This window comes from Octopus bimaculoides, chromosome 3, assembly GCF_046866305.1.
Source record: "Octopus bimaculoides isolate indiv1 chromosome 3, ASM4686630v1, whole genome shotgun sequence".
NCBI lineage: Eukaryota > Metazoa > Mollusca > Cephalopoda > Octopoda > Octopodidae > Octopus > Octopus bimaculoides.
The window spans coordinates 26452792-26472836 of record NC_142930.1 but is presented as its reverse complement, the minus strand read 5'-3'; the positions used below and the strand labels follow the sequence as shown (position 1 = coordinate 26472836).

At 34.7% G+C, this 20045-nt stretch overlaps 1 protein-coding gene across 15 annotated transcripts in view; it reads left to right on the top strand.

Moving 5' to 3' along the window:
• The window catches only part of LOC106880514 (protein PHTF2), a 93528-nt gene extending 74902 nt beyond the window's left edge, over positions 1–18626 (top strand). For all 15 annotated transcript variants that reach the window (XM_089348723.1, XM_089348719.1, XM_089348729.1 and 12 more), the window contains 8 exons: positions 4392–4443; positions 8346–8601; positions 10909–11005; positions 12003–12134; positions 13295–13381; positions 14015–14170; positions 15873–15968; positions 17771–18626. In XM_089348723.1, coding sequence (XP_089204849.1) covers positions 4392–4443; positions 8346–8601; positions 10909–11005; positions 12003–12134; positions 13295–13381; positions 14015–14170; positions 15873–15968; positions 17771–17923 — 1029 coding nt within the window. In that variant the 3' untranslated portion in view covers positions 17924–18626. The remainder of the gene's footprint in view (positions 1–4391; positions 4444–8345; positions 8602–10908; positions 11006–12002; positions 12135–13294; positions 13382–14014; positions 14171–15872; positions 15969–17770) is intronic.
• The last annotated feature ends 1419 nt before the right edge of the window (positions 18627–20045 follow it).

The following is a 20045-nucleotide window of genomic DNA, read 5'->3' as shown; positions in this document are numbered from 1 at the left end:
CCCTTTCATGTGAAATCTGCATAACACTATTTTTCATTTACTAATTATTAACACTAATGCATCTTCCCACTTGTTTTGCTCTCTCTCTCTTTCTCTCTCTCCCTCTCTCTTTTTCTCCTTCTCGCTAGCTGTTTGCCTAACCTATCAATCTATCTATATCTTTATGTAATATATATATATATATATATAGGATGATTGAAAAGTTCATTTAGTGTTAACTGGCCAACAACTGAGGTCAGCTGAGTTTGTTAATGTGTGTTCTTATCTTCCCATTTCTATTTCTCTCCCTCCTGCCTCACCAGAACCTTCACCCACCTCTCTACCCCATTCATTAAACCCTCCTGACCCCAGTTTGCTTGTTGACTGTTATGGCCCAAGGATTTCAGCATAGCTGGTCTAGGCCTTACCATTCATACTGCCAGCATACCTGAACAGTTGAACTAGGTATATCCAGACAATTGAACAGGATTTATATTGTGCCATTCTTAAGATTATGAAAATTCTCATATCTTGACAATGAAAATTTATATCTCACCGAGGCGATGACTACTGACCGAGACCTTTGGAAATGTGCTGTGCGTGAGAAGACCCGGCAAGCCAAGTAAGATCGTTGCCAGTGCCCCTGGACTGGCTCTTGTGCGGGTGGCACATAGGATGCACCATTTTGAGCGTGGCCGTTGCCGTTGCCAGTACCGCCTGACTGGCTTCTGTAGGATTTTCGAGCGAGATTGTTGCCAGTGCCCCTGGACTGGCTTGTGCGCGTGGCACATAAAAGACACCATTTTGAGCGTGGCCATTGCCAGTATCGCCTGACTGGCCTTCATGCAGGTGACACATAAAAGCACCTACTACACTCTCTGAGTGGTTGGCGTTAGGAAGGGCATCCAGCTGTAGAAACTCTGCCAAATTTAGATTGGAGCCTGGTGTTGCCATCCGGTTTCACCAGTCCTCAGTCAAGTCGTCCAACCCATGCTAGCATGGAAAGCGGACGTTAAACGATGATGATGATCATCATACTTGATTTCAGATATTTATCATTCAATTGCCTTATAAATATTGTAAATGCTGTCTCTATAACAGGCTGCAATTTTGTTTCATTTCTTATCTCTCAATTAAGGTGATGAAATGGCAGAATCATTAGCACACTGAGCAAAATACTTTACATTCTATGTTCAAATTCTGCTGAAGTCAACTTTGCCTTTCATCCTTTCAGAGTCAATGAAATAAGTACCAGTTATTTGCTGGGGTTGATGTAATCGACTAGCTTCCACTCCAAAATTTCAGGCCTTGTGCGTTTAGTAGAAAGGCTTGTTTATCTGTTAATTGTCTTATGAGTGATATATATGTTGTGTGGATGATAGCTTGCCTTTGATTTTATTCAACAATTAAACTTTTACATATGCAGACTGTAGTAGAATAGTATTATGCTATAGAATAATATCACTGAATACTTACCAAAGGTACTTATTCAGTGATATAAGCAATAATATCCCGAATAGTTGTCATGTTTTTGTTACCTTATACAGTTGCATTCCTTCCTCAGGAAAATCTTGGTATAATCTGGCATCATATTCAGTTGCTTTTAGCTTAGCATCACAGAATTTGGTAATATGTGTTTAAAGGCTGCCCTTGATATATATTAGAATTCACTATTTCAACTGATGAATCCGAATAGAGGATTGTGTCCTTTTGTTTAGTTGTACTCTTTTTTTTTATAAGTTGAAAAAAAATGTTAAATCTTTCATCACTTCAGAAATCTGTAGCCAATTAGTCTAATCATCTACTCATAACTAGAAATTTTGTAAATATATTTACCAAATCTTAATTTATTATAGAGACATTCCTATTAGCAACTGTTGTCTTTAACAAAAATATGCAGAGAAAAGAATAAAAGTTTTCTTTCTTTTCTATTAAGATCTAGTTGTGTTGGCTTTTATCTTGAAACTCCATTTAGAACCACTCATGAGAGTTGAGTCATTGAATGATCCTATATATTGTTTCTTAACATGCTAAAAATTGCAGCCGAATCTCCTTCAAATCATACCTCATCATCTTGAAAAGAAAATTATAATGTTCTAGATACACTATTCATGAAAAAATGGAAATCTGAGTATGTTTTCATCCTTTAGTATTTAAACTGGTCATATTCTGCCCAAAAATTCTGTCAGTTTTATGTTAAAACTAGTCAGATCTGACCTCTCACACCTATTCTACAATGTCTTTCTAAAAATAAACAATCACATCTTAAAAATTTCGAAGCTACAAAATAGTGCCGGATTAATGTCAGTAAATAAGCATTACATTTGACAATAATCTGGATACTAAAGGGTTGATCAGAGCTAACTCTGACTAAACGGTAACAGAAACTCTTGGTAAGTAAGATAAATAAGTAAAGTACCATTTGCTATTATTTTCAGCTCATCATCACTGAGACAAGAAGACAGTGGTAGGGCTTCAATCAATTTTTAACTTGCTTGATTGCAGTTATCAAATTGTGTTTAAATTGTATCTGAACAGAGTAAGATCGAATCATGTTTGTTCTTCATCTGCTTCAAACAGAAGATACGAGATTGCTAATGGGAATTGCGATCAGTCTGGGACAGTTTTGCAGTTTGACACCCAAATCTAACCATGAAGATATTGTGTGACAACTGTCTAATTACAATCTTCTCTTAAGAAACTAAATCTTACACAAACTGAACCAAGCCATTAGTATTGTTTATGTTTAATGCAGTAGAAGTTTCAGATACAGATAGTAATTTTGAAAAGAATCTGTTAAAGCATCAATAAGGTTTACTCTAAAAGATAAATTAGTTTATGTTGATATGATTCTCTATCCAGGAGTTATAATTGTATCAATTGCTTATATGTGAGACGATGCAAGCTACCAGTGTATGGGTTGTGAATTTAAATCAATCAGAGTTAGGCATTTGGAGAGAGACCTTAATTCCATGTGCTTCAGTTCCTTCAGATCTTTTAGGACCGTCATCTGGGATACATATTGTCCATGAGATTTCTCTCTTGACTACTTAATGCAATGAAACTGGCATTCAGGGTTACTCCTATTGTTCTTGTTGTATCCCTCAGCTGAAAGCATAAAACCTTGAGTGTTCTCTCTCGAAGCCTGGTTCTATCACTCAAGAAGCTGGGTTGCTGTTACACCATCAAGAATATGTATCTAATTGTGTGTGTGTGTATGTGTGGGATGATTTGGCTCATGGTGCTCTTGTTAACCCTTTGAGAATTTTGAGAACATAGAGCAAAGCTATGAGAGAGAGAGAGAGAGAGAGAGAGAGAGAGTTAGATGTGGGCATGTAACAGAAAGGGAATGTCTGAAGGCAGGTATAATATTGTTCTGATTGAATCTTGTATGAGGTCTTATAAAGTCAAATATACAAGAGTATATATTACATGGGTATAATGCCCTATGATAGAAAAGCTATAGGAAGAGCCTTAGAAATCTTATTAAAGGAGTTCCTATTAATCTGGAAATGAAACCAGATCAGTAGAGTAGTTTATTAAGTATTTACTACCACATTAAATACATTGGATACTACTGTAAAACTAGAAATTTTCATTTAACCACTGTAGGGATATTGTAGGAGACTAGAGACAATATTTAGTGTCATCAATTGGCTCTAAAGCTTTTCAAGTGGATGAAATAAGTTTCAGCAGTATGTATTCTAGTACCGTATTGATCAACCATACCGTCTCCTACATAACTTGGTATAATGCCTGGTCTAAAGAAATTAATATTATTGATTTGGTATCTGATATAATGTACGCTTGATTCACAACTATCCATAGAGTTTTATTGTCTGCATAAGCTTCAGTTAGAAAGGCAAATGTATTCTACTCTCAGAAGGATGTTCTTAAGAGTCACTAATTCACTTCAGTTCTATGGCATAAAAGAAATGATTGATAAATATATTTTGGCTAGAATGTCAGTCTAGTGAATATAACATTCCCAGGTAGTCTTTCTAGTATCTATTTCAACTGCTACATAGCAAAAAAAATTGCATTATTAGTCCAATACCGCATCTATACAGTCACCTTCCTCTCCTTTACTTCAATTTCATAAAATGAAACAATTGGAGTAATGTCACATGCATAGACACGTGACATGACATGCAATGCTTGCCTCAGAATTCAAACTAATTTTCTTTGTAGTAGTAGAACAGCAATTGAATCAGTTTTGTTGTAATGTACCACAAACAGGTGTGGAATCTAAGATTTGCCATCTGTTATGTTTGCTGGTAAATATTATGAATCAGTATTTCTCTCACTTCTCTCTTTGTCTACTCACACACATACAGAGCTACATATAGTAACAATTACTATATAGTCCATTTCTTTTCTGTCCTAAATTGTCTTCTGATTTGTTTTTTCAGCCTGGTAACTTAGCTGCTGGCCATGGAAGTCATATACCACCTCCTGATAAAGGCAAGTTACTCTTGTATTTTATCAAACAGTACAAATACAACACATTGCACTCACACACACACACACACACATAATTATCATGCTGAGATGGTTTGGATGATATTTTATGATCCAAGTCAATTCTAATTGGATGCCACTGCTCTTACAGATGAACTGGAGGAAGACATCTTGCTTGTATGTTTCATTTTTGTCTTGGTTTCTACAGCTAAATGCCTTTCCTATCACCGGCTACTTTACAAAGTGTACTGGCCACCATGTGCAAAGTGTACTGGGAGTGATGTCAGAAGAACAGCCAGAATACTTTGAAAAAGGGAACAAAGGTATGATGGTAGAAACAGAATGATGGGTTGAGAGAAAAAAAGGGAGTCATGGGTGATAGTAAAGATAGATAATGGTTAGAGTGAGTGATGAATGACAGTAACAAGTGCCCTTGGGAGAGTGAATGATGACCAGCAATACAGAAAAGGGTGAGGGTAGAGTGTGTTGGGTACAAACAGGTCCAATGAAGTCTCATATGTCAGTCATATGATGGGTAAGAGAGGTGGAGTTACAGTGATGATAGTAGGGGTATAGAATGGAGTTATGCCCATACCATCCTTTGTGAAATGGATGGCAAGATTGATAGGGAGATGAGAAGAAGTCAAAGATGTGGAAGGGCAACAAATGCAGACTTCACAGGATGTGTGTGTGTGTGTATTTTAATATTTTGTATTGGCATAACAAGATTGATAACCTGGCGTTGAACTCATTATACATATATGGTCCAGAATACAATGTTAGGTTATCTTGTACAATACATCTGACTCCTCTTGTACCCGTTTTTTCTCTCAGCCCATTGGTACTCCAGTGCTAACATGACGTATTCAGTGAAGTTGTTTGCTTCGTTTCTTTCTAGCTTCTGTAAGTTCTCTACATTGATAATCATTTCTCACTATCATGCAGCTTTGTAGTTTCAATACAAGCATCACTCAGTCTACTTTTCACTCTGGGAGAGAACTCTCTTGCCAGCACAAGTAATATCCCCCCTTGGACTTTTTTTTTGCAATCCTTTTTCATTCTGGTTCCTGTACTTTTGAAACAACACTTTTGTTGACTATGTCACATAGATAACAGAAGCTATCGACCAACTCTAGAGAGCCCTGTGCTCTTAGTACTTATTGCCTTCATTGCATCTGTTACCTACTAAGTTTACCTTCTGTATTAATCTACTGGTAATCCCTCTATACTTCTTGTGTATCGTAATTTACAGTGACAGCAATATATGTAATATTTACTTATTTCTTTTCTGTATATAAGCAAAACTATTTTTCTGATGGTAACTAGTTCCTGTCTTCTTCCCTACTTTCTAATACTTTAGACTTTGTTTACTTCAATACCTTTGATTCTAGGTCTTGTTTACATGCCTGCTATTTCAGTTTTAATTCTATTGGGTCATCCCATAAATAATGCGGTTTTTCTACACTATTTTTCAAAGTTAAGATAAACAGAGTTTTTTTTAATCTATAATATACTCTCCTTCATTTTCTACTATGTTCTTCCATCTATCTGGTAGACTTGCAAGGCCCCTCTTTCAAAATTCACTTGTCCGTGACTAAAAATACTCCTCCAGTACTGATATGACCTTGTCTACAGAATTCAAATTTTTTCTGCCCAAATGATTTTGAAGACTGCGGAATAAACAGTAATCAGATGGGGCAATGTCTTGTGAATATAGTGGGTGGGTCATCGTTTTTCATTCAAACTGTTCCAGCCTTTGGAATATCATCCTCACTGTATGTGGCTGAGCATTATCCTAATGGAAGAACACCTTTTGTCTTGAAACCAAAAATGGTCGTTTTCTTTCTAGCGTTGACTTAAGCTGCTCGCAGTAGATCTCCTTTATTATCGTTTGGTTTTGGTTTAAAAGTTCAAAGTGGACAAAATCTTTCTTATCCCATCAAATAGATAACAACACCTTACATGGGTGAAGACCTTTAGCCTGGGGTGCCAGTGTTTCTCTTTTCCCTACTCACTATCTTTGATCCTTAATATTTTTATAGAGAACCCATTTCTCATCACCAGTCAATATTTGGTCCCCCAAAAAAAGGTTCATTTGTGAGACATGACAGCAAAGAAGAGCACATATCCACTCACTGCATGCGATTAGACTCGGAAAGTTTGTGAACAACTCATTGACCCAATTTTCTGACTTTTCCGACGGCTCGCAGATGTCGATGAATGGTTGAACGACCAAATCCAAGCTTCTCTGCTAGTTCCTCAACAGTTACAATGGGATTTTATTCCACCAGGGTTTGCAGGACGTCCTCGTCGAGCTCTACAGATCTTCCAGGATGAGGCCCATCTTCTAGGCTGTAGTTTCCGGCTCAGAATTTCTGGAATCACTGTTTACACTGGTTTACCCGTATTGTCCGATCCCCATATACTGCATTAATATTCCTCACATTTTCCATTACGTTGTTGCTTTTATTAAACTCATAAAACAAAAATATGCCAAATATGCACCTTTGTCACTTCCATTATAGCTTTGAAAAAGTAAGTGTTAAAATCGAACTGCACTTTTGAAAACCTGCACTAAGAATAAAGATAAGGTAAAATTACTACTTGCTTTCATAGCAAGTTGATGCAGGTAGTTTATCCCATCCTCATCGACTTTTAGTTAGTGCAATTGAGAAAATCTGCATTATTTATGGGATGACCCAATACTTTAGATTCAGCTATAAGAACTAGGTCATCAGCACATAAGAGCTCCTACTGACATCTGGTTTTAAATTCCACTGTTGTAGCTTGTAAGACTGTAATGAACAAGGAGGGAGCAGAGGATCGAGCCTGCATGAACTCCTAGCTGCATGCTAAATCCTGCTGAACTCATTGCAGATTGCACTTCTATACTATACATATTTGCATCTCTTGTATCACAAAACTCCTTTCTTGCACTATAACCATAACCTCCATGTACACTTCAGAAGCCTTCATGATGTTGACCAACATGTCCATTCAAATTGTTAGCCTCAGTTATTAGGTCACTGTCAAATACTGTCAAAGTAGTCTGCAAAAGGATTTCATAAAAGGGATTCTTCAGATCATCTTTCAACTCTGATAGTTGAGCATATGCAAAAGTAAATGTTGCTGCCAAGTTATCTATAATTAGTCTAAAGTTAATTATCCTCTCTGGTTACCTCATTTACTTCAACTATCCATTTCTCAGCTATTAGTGTGCCTACAGTGCTTTCACTATTGCTATTTCCTATCCAAAAGAATTTCTATTGCGCTTCCTTCCTTATGATGAGTTGGCCAAGAGTCCTTTCTCTGTTACCTTTGCACATGACCGCACATTCACTCACCTCCACTCCAACATCTCCACAATCTTCCCAGACCTACAAACATTGATGGTGGTCAACCTGGAAATTTTTAAGTGACAGTGAGAGATATTTCTAGTGATGATTTACATCATTGATGTTTGACTTCTGCTTCTGTGGGAAATAAGAAGTTTGTATCATCATTGCTGACGACTGGAAGGTTCTCATACATGGTGAGATATTTCTTTCCACATGTGAAATTTGATTTGCCATCATTCTCATTCACCAGCAATTTCATGATTTCACAATCACATAGTTTCCAGGTTCATTCCCGTTGTATGGCACATTAAGCAAGTGTCATCTACTATAGCCCAAAGCTGACCAATGCCTTATGAGGAGATTAGGTAGAGAGAAATTGAAAGAATCCCATCATATGCATGTGATGTGCATGTGTGTATGTTACTGTCTCCTTGTTACAGACGTTAAATGATAATGACTTCCTCCACAATAAAACCATTGTTCCATATCTCATTATATTGATAAAGCAGTTCAGTAATCAAAGATTTAGATATCTTTGACAATCATTTTCTTACTTCTCAATTACAGTGAGTTGTGTAATATGGGAAGGTGATGAGTGTCAAAAGGTTGATCTCACTGCATTACATATCAGCTGGGTCATCATTGAAAAAGTTGAAAAAATCCCAGATGCCTCAGACTCTATTTTCATTGGTCTCTTCTTCTCACTGATTATGGGTCTTGTACCACCGATGTTCCGTACTTATAACAGCAAAGAATTCTTCAACATTCTATCATCAGATGGCTTTGTTTCTGCTGTTCTCTCTATGGTCGGTAATGGTTGGAAGTAAGTGCTTTAATTTTTTTATTTCTTTTTTTATATGAAGAAAGCTTCAGACTAGAAATATATTTGAAATGATGAAAGAATGAATAATATATTTTCCAGTATAAAAAAAAAAAAGTCCTTCAACTAAATTAACTTCTGTCTGGTGGCATGTATTTTGTTTATTTCTCTATTAATTAAAAGTGCTAATGTTGTAATATGATTCTATGACTGCTGTTGTGTTATTAGCAACAAGCCCTATCACTATTAGTTAAGTTAGTGTTAATATATTTACTGTAGCAACAAATAATGATCATAAATATTTATGTGGTGAGGAAAAGATAAGATTGGAACAATATTATTTTTACATTTTTGGCAATGACAGGAAGCAGGTTTTAGTTTGACTCTCCTTAGCAAAGCATAAATCTCACAGCTTCAGTGTATTTGCCAAAGTGGTATTGAGACAGTAATCTGTCATTTATATCTTTAATTTTGGAACATATTATCACCAGATTAACTTCTGTTGTTAACATTTTAATTTTTTAAATTTACTATGTATGATTTCTTTTCCGGGGCTCAATGGCAATCTTGGAATATGGGGTGAAATTCTCGAGTATTAAAGGCAGATAATTCTGGTTAAATTTGAGGAGTTGTCTCCCATACCAGCCAAAGATGTTTACTTTTTACCACTAGATTGGTTTTAATAACCACGGAGATGTGCTTGCATAGCAAGTAACCTGATCTGATGCAGCGTAGAAGGTGTTTATTAGCCATTTAAAACACACACAAAAACCGTTAGATTCATTTCAACTGACAAAATTCCGCGAACAGGTCACAGTCTCAAAGCGACGAAAATATTTTGGCAAATTAAATTTAAATGTTCAAGTGAATCTAATTATTTTTGTGTTTATAAATGGCTTATAAACACCTTCCACGCTAAAAATGGTTTTAATAATATAATAATTAAAAAAACAAGAGCAGTAGTCACAATTAAGATAATGTAATAATAAATCCTTAAATCAATCCTCGAGTATTACTGAGGCCTAAGCTTGGTCGAGTAGTCATTTCCACATTACCAGAATGGTCTCCGAGTAACCTCAGCGATGTTTTGGTCAGCAATAATTATCTCCCCTAACAAAAGTAAGGGGAGATAATTATTGCTGATAGTTTAGTTTGTAGTGCAAGGGAGACAACTATGGCTGAATTTGAATTGTGGTAGTAGTGAGTCAAATTTTAATTTAAAATTTAACCTGATAATCATTTATTTCTATCGATTCGCTACCGTTTATTGTTTTGTTTAAAATCATACTTATACTTCAAAAGGTTTGTGAATTGGATAAGATCATAATTTAGGGACTTTTGATTTTAGACCATTCACTGAAGAAATGGTTTGTTATATACTATGTTACATATATATATATATTACCCTTAGTTTCTTTTGTTCACATGTCAGCAGAAGAATCCCTAGTGCTTATTGTATCCCTGCACAGCTTATAATGATAGGAGAGAAAGTTGACTAAAACTTTTACAGGAACAAGTTCTAAGCAAATGATAAAAGCATCATCTCTTCACAGTCAAAGATGGAACTCCATTCCAAGTTAGGACTGCTGATGTATTTGAGCTAATAACATTATTTCACTAGTATTGCATTTATCTCACGTACAGCAAGTGGTGGTGATCATAAAAGACAGTGATCTATGTCTAGCAGGGATAAAACGAGAGGGTAAAGGCACTAACTCTATAGCATATCCAGCCCAAATGATATACCTGTCTTGTGCTCAAACCAGTCAGATCTGGCCTCTCACATCTACTCTGCAACGTCATTCTAAAAATAAAGAGCCGCATCATTTAGATCTGAAAGCTATGATGTAATACATGATTAATTCAAAAGATTGTGAATAGATAAGCATTACATTTGAGAGAATAATCTAATTGCTAAAGGGTTAAAGAACAACTGAGTTTTTCTGTATCATATGTACATGGAGAGTAACTAGAATCCGAATGATTATGAGAGACATTCAAAACATTTCTAGCATTTAAAACTGTTAAAGTATTATATATCTTTGGTCAGCTCAACTGCAACAGACTTATAACTAGGATCAAGCTATGACTGTCTTCTTTTAATTGTAGGCATATATCTCACCATTTTAGGCTGCTGCATTTTAAAGACAGAATTTTAATGTCTCAGTTTCTATGTGTTGTATAACAAAGCAGTTTATGGCTTGATAAGTTATCTAATGTGAGCCTTTTAATTTGATCCAGGTAAAGTAAAGAGAAAATGCTAATGAGAATGGTAATGTTATTATTGAATTGTTCTTTTCTTCTTTTTAGGATTAATCTAATCTTAATTAATGCTGTAATCCAAAGGCTTTGTCTTAGTGCTCTCTTTTTCTTCTTGCTCTCCGTTGCTGATCGCACATTCAAACAGGTAATGCAGCATAAAATTTCTATTTTTGTTAGCTTCTTTTACCTTTGGGTATAATTATTATGATTATGTTGATGGTGATGGTTTTTAATAAGATAAAGATGATCTGACAATGATTCTTTTTTTATGGAACAAAATTAAATTAGTTGATTACTGTATACCAGTAGTTCTTGAATTTGGATGAAGCACTCACATGGGGGTCACTGTGAACTCATAAGAATGTGGTAAATATTTAGAGGGTTTTGTTGGTAGTTCTAGGAATGTAGAATGATCATGATATGATTCTTCTTAGAAGCAATATTTGAACTAAGCACAATACTTCTATTTTGAATATATTTTCAATAAACATCTTTTTCACTATTAATGTGATGGAACATTGTTATCTGAGAAGAAACTTTATATAATCTTGTGAAAGTCTCTGCCTTCTTTAAGTAATTTCCCTAAAAATTTAATATAGATGGTATGAATTCACACAAATATCTAAAATGAAACACTCCACAAAATTGGTTTTTGTTTGATTAAAATTATATACTTTTTCTTCTCCCCCCCCCCCCCCAAATCTGGGAAAGGATCATTTATAAACTGTCGATTTGTCAAAGTGGGTACTGAACTACAAAAGATATGGAACAATGCTCTATACAAATGAAACACTACCAGCAGAAAATAATTGACTAGTTGACAGAAGTCTTGCGTTCTTTTAGTGAGGACTTGGTCTTCAATAGATTCAAAGAATTTATATCAGAAAACTGGAGGCTTTTAGAATTAACTTTGCTGAAAGGAACACTCATATGAAAAAGAATTGGATTCTAGACACTCAGTAGTTTACTGGATTCTAAACTATTTTGTATTTAAAAATATAACATTGATAAATCAGTCAACAGGTGAATACAAAGTAATGCACTTATTATATTAAGTCACTGGTCTCTGACCACTACCAGACTTCTAATATTTACATTTGTGTTTTAAACTTAAACTGAAAAAATGTCTTTTCTGTTTACAGAGATTATTGTATGCCAAGTATTTTTCCTATTTGACATCATCACGGGGAGCTCGTAAGTTTGATCTACCACACTTCCGCCTTAATAAAGTTTGTAACATCAAAACATGGTTGTCACTACGATCATACCTTAAGGTAAGTTGTGTGTGTCTGTGTGTATATGGTTTTATATATATATATATATATATATATATATATATATATATATATACACATAAAAATGTAGTCACAGCTGTATGGTTGAGAAGCTTGCTTCCCAGCCATACGATTCAAGGTTCAGTCATACTGTGTGACACCTTGGGTTTTTACTTAAGCCCTGGGCTGATCAAAGCCTGTGTGTGTTTCTTGACATTGCATGGTGGTTGTAAATGAGTGACACAGTCATATGAACAATGTCATATGTTTCCAATGTCTTACTATAGAAAAATATTGCCCTGTTGGAAACAAGTGTTGGTGATAAGAAGGACATCTGGATGTAGAAAATTTGGTTCAACAAATTGTCTGACTTTAAAATAATGATCATACAGGCATGAATACATGCACACACACACATACACACTCACAGTGATATGTGCATGTTTTAATTTACTATCATAAATCTACCTTGATGGATTTCAACTTCAACACACTGTATTCTGATCAAATCACTTGTCAAACAACTGGAAGTCTAAAAGTAAATATTATTTAGTTTGTTCTCTTATTTTTTTAATTATTATAGGCATGGCTGTGTGGGGGAAGAATTTGCTTCTCATCCTTTTGGTTTGGGGCATGTACTTGGTCTACATATGGTCTGAGGCATCCACTTGGTCTCATCCACCTCGTCTAGATATGTAGTATATTTACATTTGTTCTTTTTTGAAAATTACTGAGTTACAGGCAGCAACATTGTTACTTTCATTGTCAACAAATCATCTGCTGGCTTTGTGCCTTCAAAAGTATGTGAAACACAAGATTCCTTATTTGAGAAATAGACAACGGCTAGGGAATCTGGCTGTAAAACCATGCATGACTAATATATTTGTCTTGTTTAGTCCATGCTATCTTGAAAAGATAAACAAAAGTAATCAAATGAATATTATTTATTTATTGTATTTTACTAACAAATCACTTAATAAGTACAATACACTGCTCTAAATGTCTTTCGGTACTAAATTTTATCTACATTCAAAATTTAAATCATATAAGCACACATGCACGCACACACACACACATTTTTGTGATGAGGATGTGCTTTCATTTGTGTTGTCTGATTATATGTGAGATGAAATTCTGATTTTGTTTCTTTTCCTGTTTAGAAAAGAGGTCCTCAACGTTCAGTTGATGTGATAGTGTCAGCTTCATTTTTACTAGCCATCATATCTGTCACGTTAATGTGCTTACAGGTAAGTGTTTACATTAAGTAAGAACAAATAAAAAGGGCTGTGTGTGTGTGTGTATATATACAATAAGTACTAGGCTTACAAAAAATAAGTCCCGGGGTCGATTTGCTCGACTAATGGCGGTGCTCCAACATGGCCGCAGTCAAATGACTGAAACAAGTAAAAGAAAGTAATATATGTTTATTACCAGCAAATGTGTAGTTGCCATCACTACCTCTTTCCCATTACTTCCTGTAGTCATTGTTTTTTTCTATTACTTTTCTGCCATAACTCCATCCCCTGTCACCTGCTCATCCCAGTCACTCTATTTCTTTGTCAAGCACTTGCTTTTTTCATCCTCATGGTAACCCAGCTACCACAAGTGCTACTATAAAATGTACACAATACAATCTGTAAAGTGGTTAGTGTTGGAAATATCAGTTGTGGAAACCATGCCAAAAATTATAGCATATGAGTGAGATATGGTCATTCAACCCATCTGAGGAGATCAGCAATTTCCAATAAGAACTGGCTCCAGCCATGATGATGATGTGGAGCTTACAAAGTTCATAAGCACAGCCACAATTTTTGAATAACACCAGAAAAAATAATTAAGAACCATTTTTTTGCATTGTTTGTATGTATTTTTCTTTGTAGTTATTAAAAGACACAGAAACTTTCATGGACTATCTGTATAATTGGGAATTACTAGCTTGGTCTCTAGCTCTTGGTGTTTACATTCTTCGGTTTATGACTCTCGGATTAAAAATTAACCAGAAATATCGCAATCTTTCTGTATTGATCACTGAGCAGGTAAGATGTAAATGTGTTTTTGCTTACATGTTTTTATGATTAACATTGAAATGTTTATACAGTTGTAAATCTCATTAGTTGGGAAAAGCATCACACTAGCTTAGCAAATTAACTCTTTGTTTTTTTATTAGATTGGTCTGGAGGAAAGAGATATGCCCATGGCTTTACAACTCTTTCAAGACCAATAAGATCAAAATAATCAACAGTTCTTTTGTACAGTTGGAAGTCAACATATACAGTAAAATTTTTGTAGAGATGAGAATTCCAAAGATTTGAAATTCTGGAAAGGAAGGATTGGATATAGTGAAGGGCCCTTGGAAATGGGTTGGAGGTGAACACAATATAGATGATGAGAGACTGAGAAACAAGTATCTGAGCAGAGGTGGAACAAAACAGCTAACTCCAAAGGGCAGAGGCCACAGCAATGAGAGTTGAAAAATCAGAGGGATAACACATCTATGGGCTAGAGATTGGAGTGTCTTGGTGAGCAACTTTATGCTAATTAATTGGGTAACTTTTCTTTGGATGCTATCTTTGGACATGAGTGCTTGCAGTTCAACCTACTGTGCTTGAGGAAACCTATTGAGTCAAGTACATCAACATCAAAATTAAAATCAAATGGAAATTGTAGTTGTGATACCCATGCCAGTGGCACGTAAAAAGCACCATCCGAACGTGGCTGATGCCAGCACCACCTTGACTGGGTTCTGTGCTGGTGGCACGTAAAAAGCACCAACCGATTGTGGCCGTTGCCAGAGGAGGCTGGCCCTTGTGCTGGTGGCACGTAAAAAGCTCTCACTACATTCAAGGTGTGTTTGGCGTTAGGAAGGGCATCCAGCTATAGAAACTTTGCCAGATCAGACTGGAGCCTGGTGCAGCCTCCTGGCTTCCCAGATCCCGGTAGACCCGTCCAACCCATGCTAGCATGGAAAACGGCCGTTAAACGATGATGATGATGAGAGTGGGAGAGAGGGACAGAGAATTATCATAAGAGATGCAGAATGAGTGCACATACTAGACTTGGTAGCCAGTAATAAGTTAAGAAATGCTACACACATGCACAGAGAAAATCATAGAGATAGTGAATGAGGAGGAAATGACAGAATAGTTAGCTGTATCTGTAAAAGGTTCTACAATAGTTAAATTCATTTTAATGAATATTTTCCTTAGTTGCTTTTCAAGTAAGCTAATTGTTTAGCAGGGTAAGGTTTTTTTCATTAATCACTAAGATTATCCCCTAACTTAAGAATTAATAGGAAACAGTACTAAAATAAATATATCACTACACTTGTTACATTAATATCCTGACACTTTTGTCAGCATGGATAATATCATGAAATGTACCATATAGGCAATAATTGTAATTTAACTTTTATCTAATTACCCATGGAGGCAACAGTATACAAAGGGTGTATGAAAAGTTTTGAGCCGTGAAGTCTTGTGCCTTCATCAGAAGCCTTGTGCCATGTTTTGTTTTTTTGAGGCTCAAGACTTTTCATACACCCCTTGTATTGCCAAAGTTGCGTGACATATGACAGGTAAAATTCTAGTATAGTAATAAAAAATTAAAGCTATATTTGTTTAACAAAACTAATCTAAATGCATGACTCTTTCAGAATTTAATTAAAGATCTGAATAGAAATACAGTAACAAAAGGGTTTAAAAAAAAGGTAAAGACAACTCTTTCTATTCTTCTCTTCAGATAAATCTCTATTTACAAATGGAACAAAAACCACACAAAAAAGAAAAGTTAATGCTGGCTAACAGTGTTTTAAAGCTTGCTGAGGATCTCTTAAAGGTGAGTATTTTCTGTTTTCAACCAATATTTGTATTCTTCATTCTCCGTTTTTACCTTCCACATTCAGATCAAAATTTAGAATCAACACCTACATGAAGGCCCGTGGTGCTATGACTGCTGATGAACTTGGGGACACTAATGACAGAATGTGATATATGGCAGCATGTCATTCAATATGCTGGACACAAGTGCAAGCTGTAATCAATGAAGATTCTTGCTTACCATTAGGAGTTGAATGCTTTATCTATTTCATTTGAGAAAGAAAAACAAGTTCCATGTAATGGTTGTTTAAAGTGTGTAGTATATTGTATGTTAGTTGATAGTTGACTTGAGCTGTATGTTCAGGTTTGGTTATGGATGACAAATAATCCAAGTTGTAAAGATATATAGTTTAGGATCCATATCAGTAGACGGAAGCTTTTACTTTTTCATCATCATCATTGTCATTTTGTGATTGCTTTCCACGCTTCTAGACGGTTTGGAAGATTACATCTCATTTGTTTCATTTTTACCTTGGTTTCAGAGAGTACTGAGTGGATATTTTTGTGGCACCAAATAGAGAGAAAAGGGATCAGAGAGTGATGAATAGCAATAGGAGGTAGAAATGATAAGAGTGAATTATATATGTTCATATCAAATGACCTGTGGGAAATGTGGATAGAGAATATGGACTACAAGGAACTGACAAGTAAAGTGGACAGCTGTGTTGAATAGATAGCAAGTGAAGTTGATTTAATTTAGAGATATGGCAATTGAAAGAAGAGATTTAAAAGCTGGGGACAGTTTTTTGGAATTATGTATATTGAACTTTTCTTTAATGCAATCAAATATACTGATGACAGAAAATGATATCTTGAACATTAAAATGTTGGAGTACAAATTACCTGTCTTAGTTACATTGCCAATTGCAAATTCTCTTATATATATGAAGGCTTATTTAATGCATATATATATATATATATATATATATATACACACATATACACATATATACATATATCGTACATGATCATGTGATCAACCTCAGATGTTGTTACACATCGCTGGTCACAGTGCACTTTTGGATTGTTTTAGCCTTCAAATAATGCCACCTTGCTGGCTAGGCAAGCAGGCCAATATATATCTGTGTGTGTGTATACATACATCATGTTGCAGCTGATGACTTGGTTCTTAAAGCAAAATCTGTAGAAGAGTTGAAGCAGAAATTCCAGGCATAAATGCAAAATATGTAATTGAAGAGCCTTGAGGTAACAAAAACAAATGTAGGAAGGAAGACAGAACCTTGATATCTTCAGTGAACTTGCTATACTCTGTAAGCAGTAACAGAGTTGGTAGAAATATCATATGTTGCTCAGTGCAAACTAGGGACACAGAAGAGGTGCAGTAGGATTACAGGCAGGCTCACAAAGAAAGTAGGTTTCATATGCAGCAGGTACACGAGGGTGATAAGTACTAAGTGCACTTGGGAAATAGATTCTCTGAAATGTAAAGAACTGATTGGAAAAAGTTTAGGGAGTTTTATCTCTGTTGACAACGTAGGGCTTCTCTCTGAGAGACAAAGCAAGTTAAGCTGCGTGACAAAGTGAGTTAAACTGAAATCAGGTGTAGTTTAAATAAGAAGGCTGTACTGCTAATGGCTATACTCTGTATATGGAGGATGACAGCTGCTTAAGAAAGTGCTGAGCACACATTGAATAGTATTTGTGGAAGAGAGATTGAGGAAGACTTGGGATGAGGTGATAAAAAATTATCTCAAGAAGTTACATCTTCTTTAATTATTTTTCTTTCTTTCTTATTTTCAGGAACTGGAAAGTCCTTTCAAGATTTCCGGGCTGTCTGCTAATCCCTTTTTGTACAATTTAACCAAAGTGGTTGTTCTTTCTGCTTTCTCTGGTGTTCTCTCTGAATTGCTTGGTTTTAAACTAAAACTTTACAAAATTAAATTCAAAACTTGATGGCAACATGTTATTGAGTAGGATGCAATTTATCAAGTAAACTCTCTACACCAAGGCTCAAAAGGTCAACTGAATAAATTCTGTACACCAAAGCCTGAAGAGGACTTCATATTATCAACCGAAATTCTGTGTACCAAGCTCCAAAAATGGACTTCAGTTTATTCATTGAATTAATTCTTTGCACTTAGCCCTCAAACAGGCTTCAATGTACCAAGTGGATTAATTCTGTGCACCAATTCCCACAAGCCTGTCTAGCACTTACAAAATAGAAGATCTAACAAACACTTTATTTATTGAAATATTCCTTCTATTTATTTATTTATTTATTTGATGTTAAATGACATTGTTTGCAAATGTACAGTGGCAACTCCTGAAGTGCCAGGCAAATGGAACCAAAGATGTTTTAAACTGCTAAACACATCTAGAAGTGACACATTTAGTGTCAGATTCTGTAAAATAGGACTATTTTTCTAGTGTTTTACTGCCTTTTCTCATTTTTACTTGAGTGGTGTCTACTTGTGAATGTATGTGTGTGCATGTGCATGCCTGTGTGAGTGTTTCTAGTTGTAGACTGAAGACATTCAATGTTTCATTTTATTCTTATTGTACATATTTCTTATTTTAAAGTTAGAAACATAAAACTTTCTTCAATGTTGGTTTGAACATGTATGGAAGGAAATCATTAGAAAGTTTTGTAAAAGAAGAGAGAGAGAGAGAGAGAGAAAGAAAGATTGGTAAAAGAAAAAAAACAAACTTTTTTTTCTTTTCCATTTAATTTATATAAATTGAAAAAAAAGTTTTCTGTTTAAATGTTATTTATTTATATGATACAGAAATACACATATTTTCTTGAAAAGAAATCATATATATATATATATATATATATATATATATATATTCATATATATATATATATATATATATATATATATATATATTCATATATATACATATATATATATATATATATTTATATATATATTCATATATATACATATATATATATATATATTTATATATATATACATATATATATATATATATATATATATATATATATATATATATATATATATATATATATATATATATATATATATATATATATGAACAAATTTCCAACTGTGCCCACATTATGAAAATGGAAAAAACAAAAAAATTAAAGAAATATTCTCTGAAATCAACTTTGCACTTTTGAAATTGTTTCTGATGTATAAGAAAACATAAACGTGTATTTATATTGTTGATGATGATGATGATGATGATGATGGGAATATGATAATGATGTGGGACAGTGTTTGATATACTTTGTGAAATAGGGGAAATTGTGTAGTTTTGTATTTCAGTTACATCACTGTTGTGAAAGGAAACAAGATGGAAAACATTTCATCTGTACTCAGCTGTGAGATTTCGTTCTACTTGGTTAACAGTTCACGTCTAAATGGAGAAAGACAAATGTTAAGATGTGCAACGAAATGCCTTTAGTCTCATCATTCTACATTCTAAGTTGAAATCCTACCAGAGTCAATAAAATAAGTACACAGCATGTACCCAAGTTGATTAAAACATCTCTACCTCTCTTGTGTCTCACACATATTTTGTTCGCTTGTGCCAGAATAAGAAATCAAAGGTGGAATAGCAGAAACAGTAGAGTCCTGCATTGAATGGTTTCTAATATAGTTTCATTGATCTCTCTTCTGAGTTTAAATCTTGCCAAGGTTGAGTTAGCATTTTTCCCACCAAAGTCAATAAATAGCTCTGATATTACTGAATGCTCATTGAATACTAATCCCTTATAAATTTCTAGACTTGTGTTAAAGGGCTGATACATAAATGTTATGGTATCTATAATACATTCTTGCAGTTGGAATTTTCTTGGGGTCAGCTTTACTCTTATCCTTCCCTATTCTATCATATAAGTAACAACAATAGACTGTTTGGGTTAATTTTATATATTTTCCTACTTATAAAGAAATTATTTCTTGCTAAGAAAAAGAATTATTGTTGTTATTATTGTGAGAGCAGAAGAGTGTGGAATTACAGAACTGGTGAGAGAGCAATGAACTAAATTTTTAACAGTAATGAGTTAAACTTTATCAGAGTTCACCTCATTCTGGGAGTC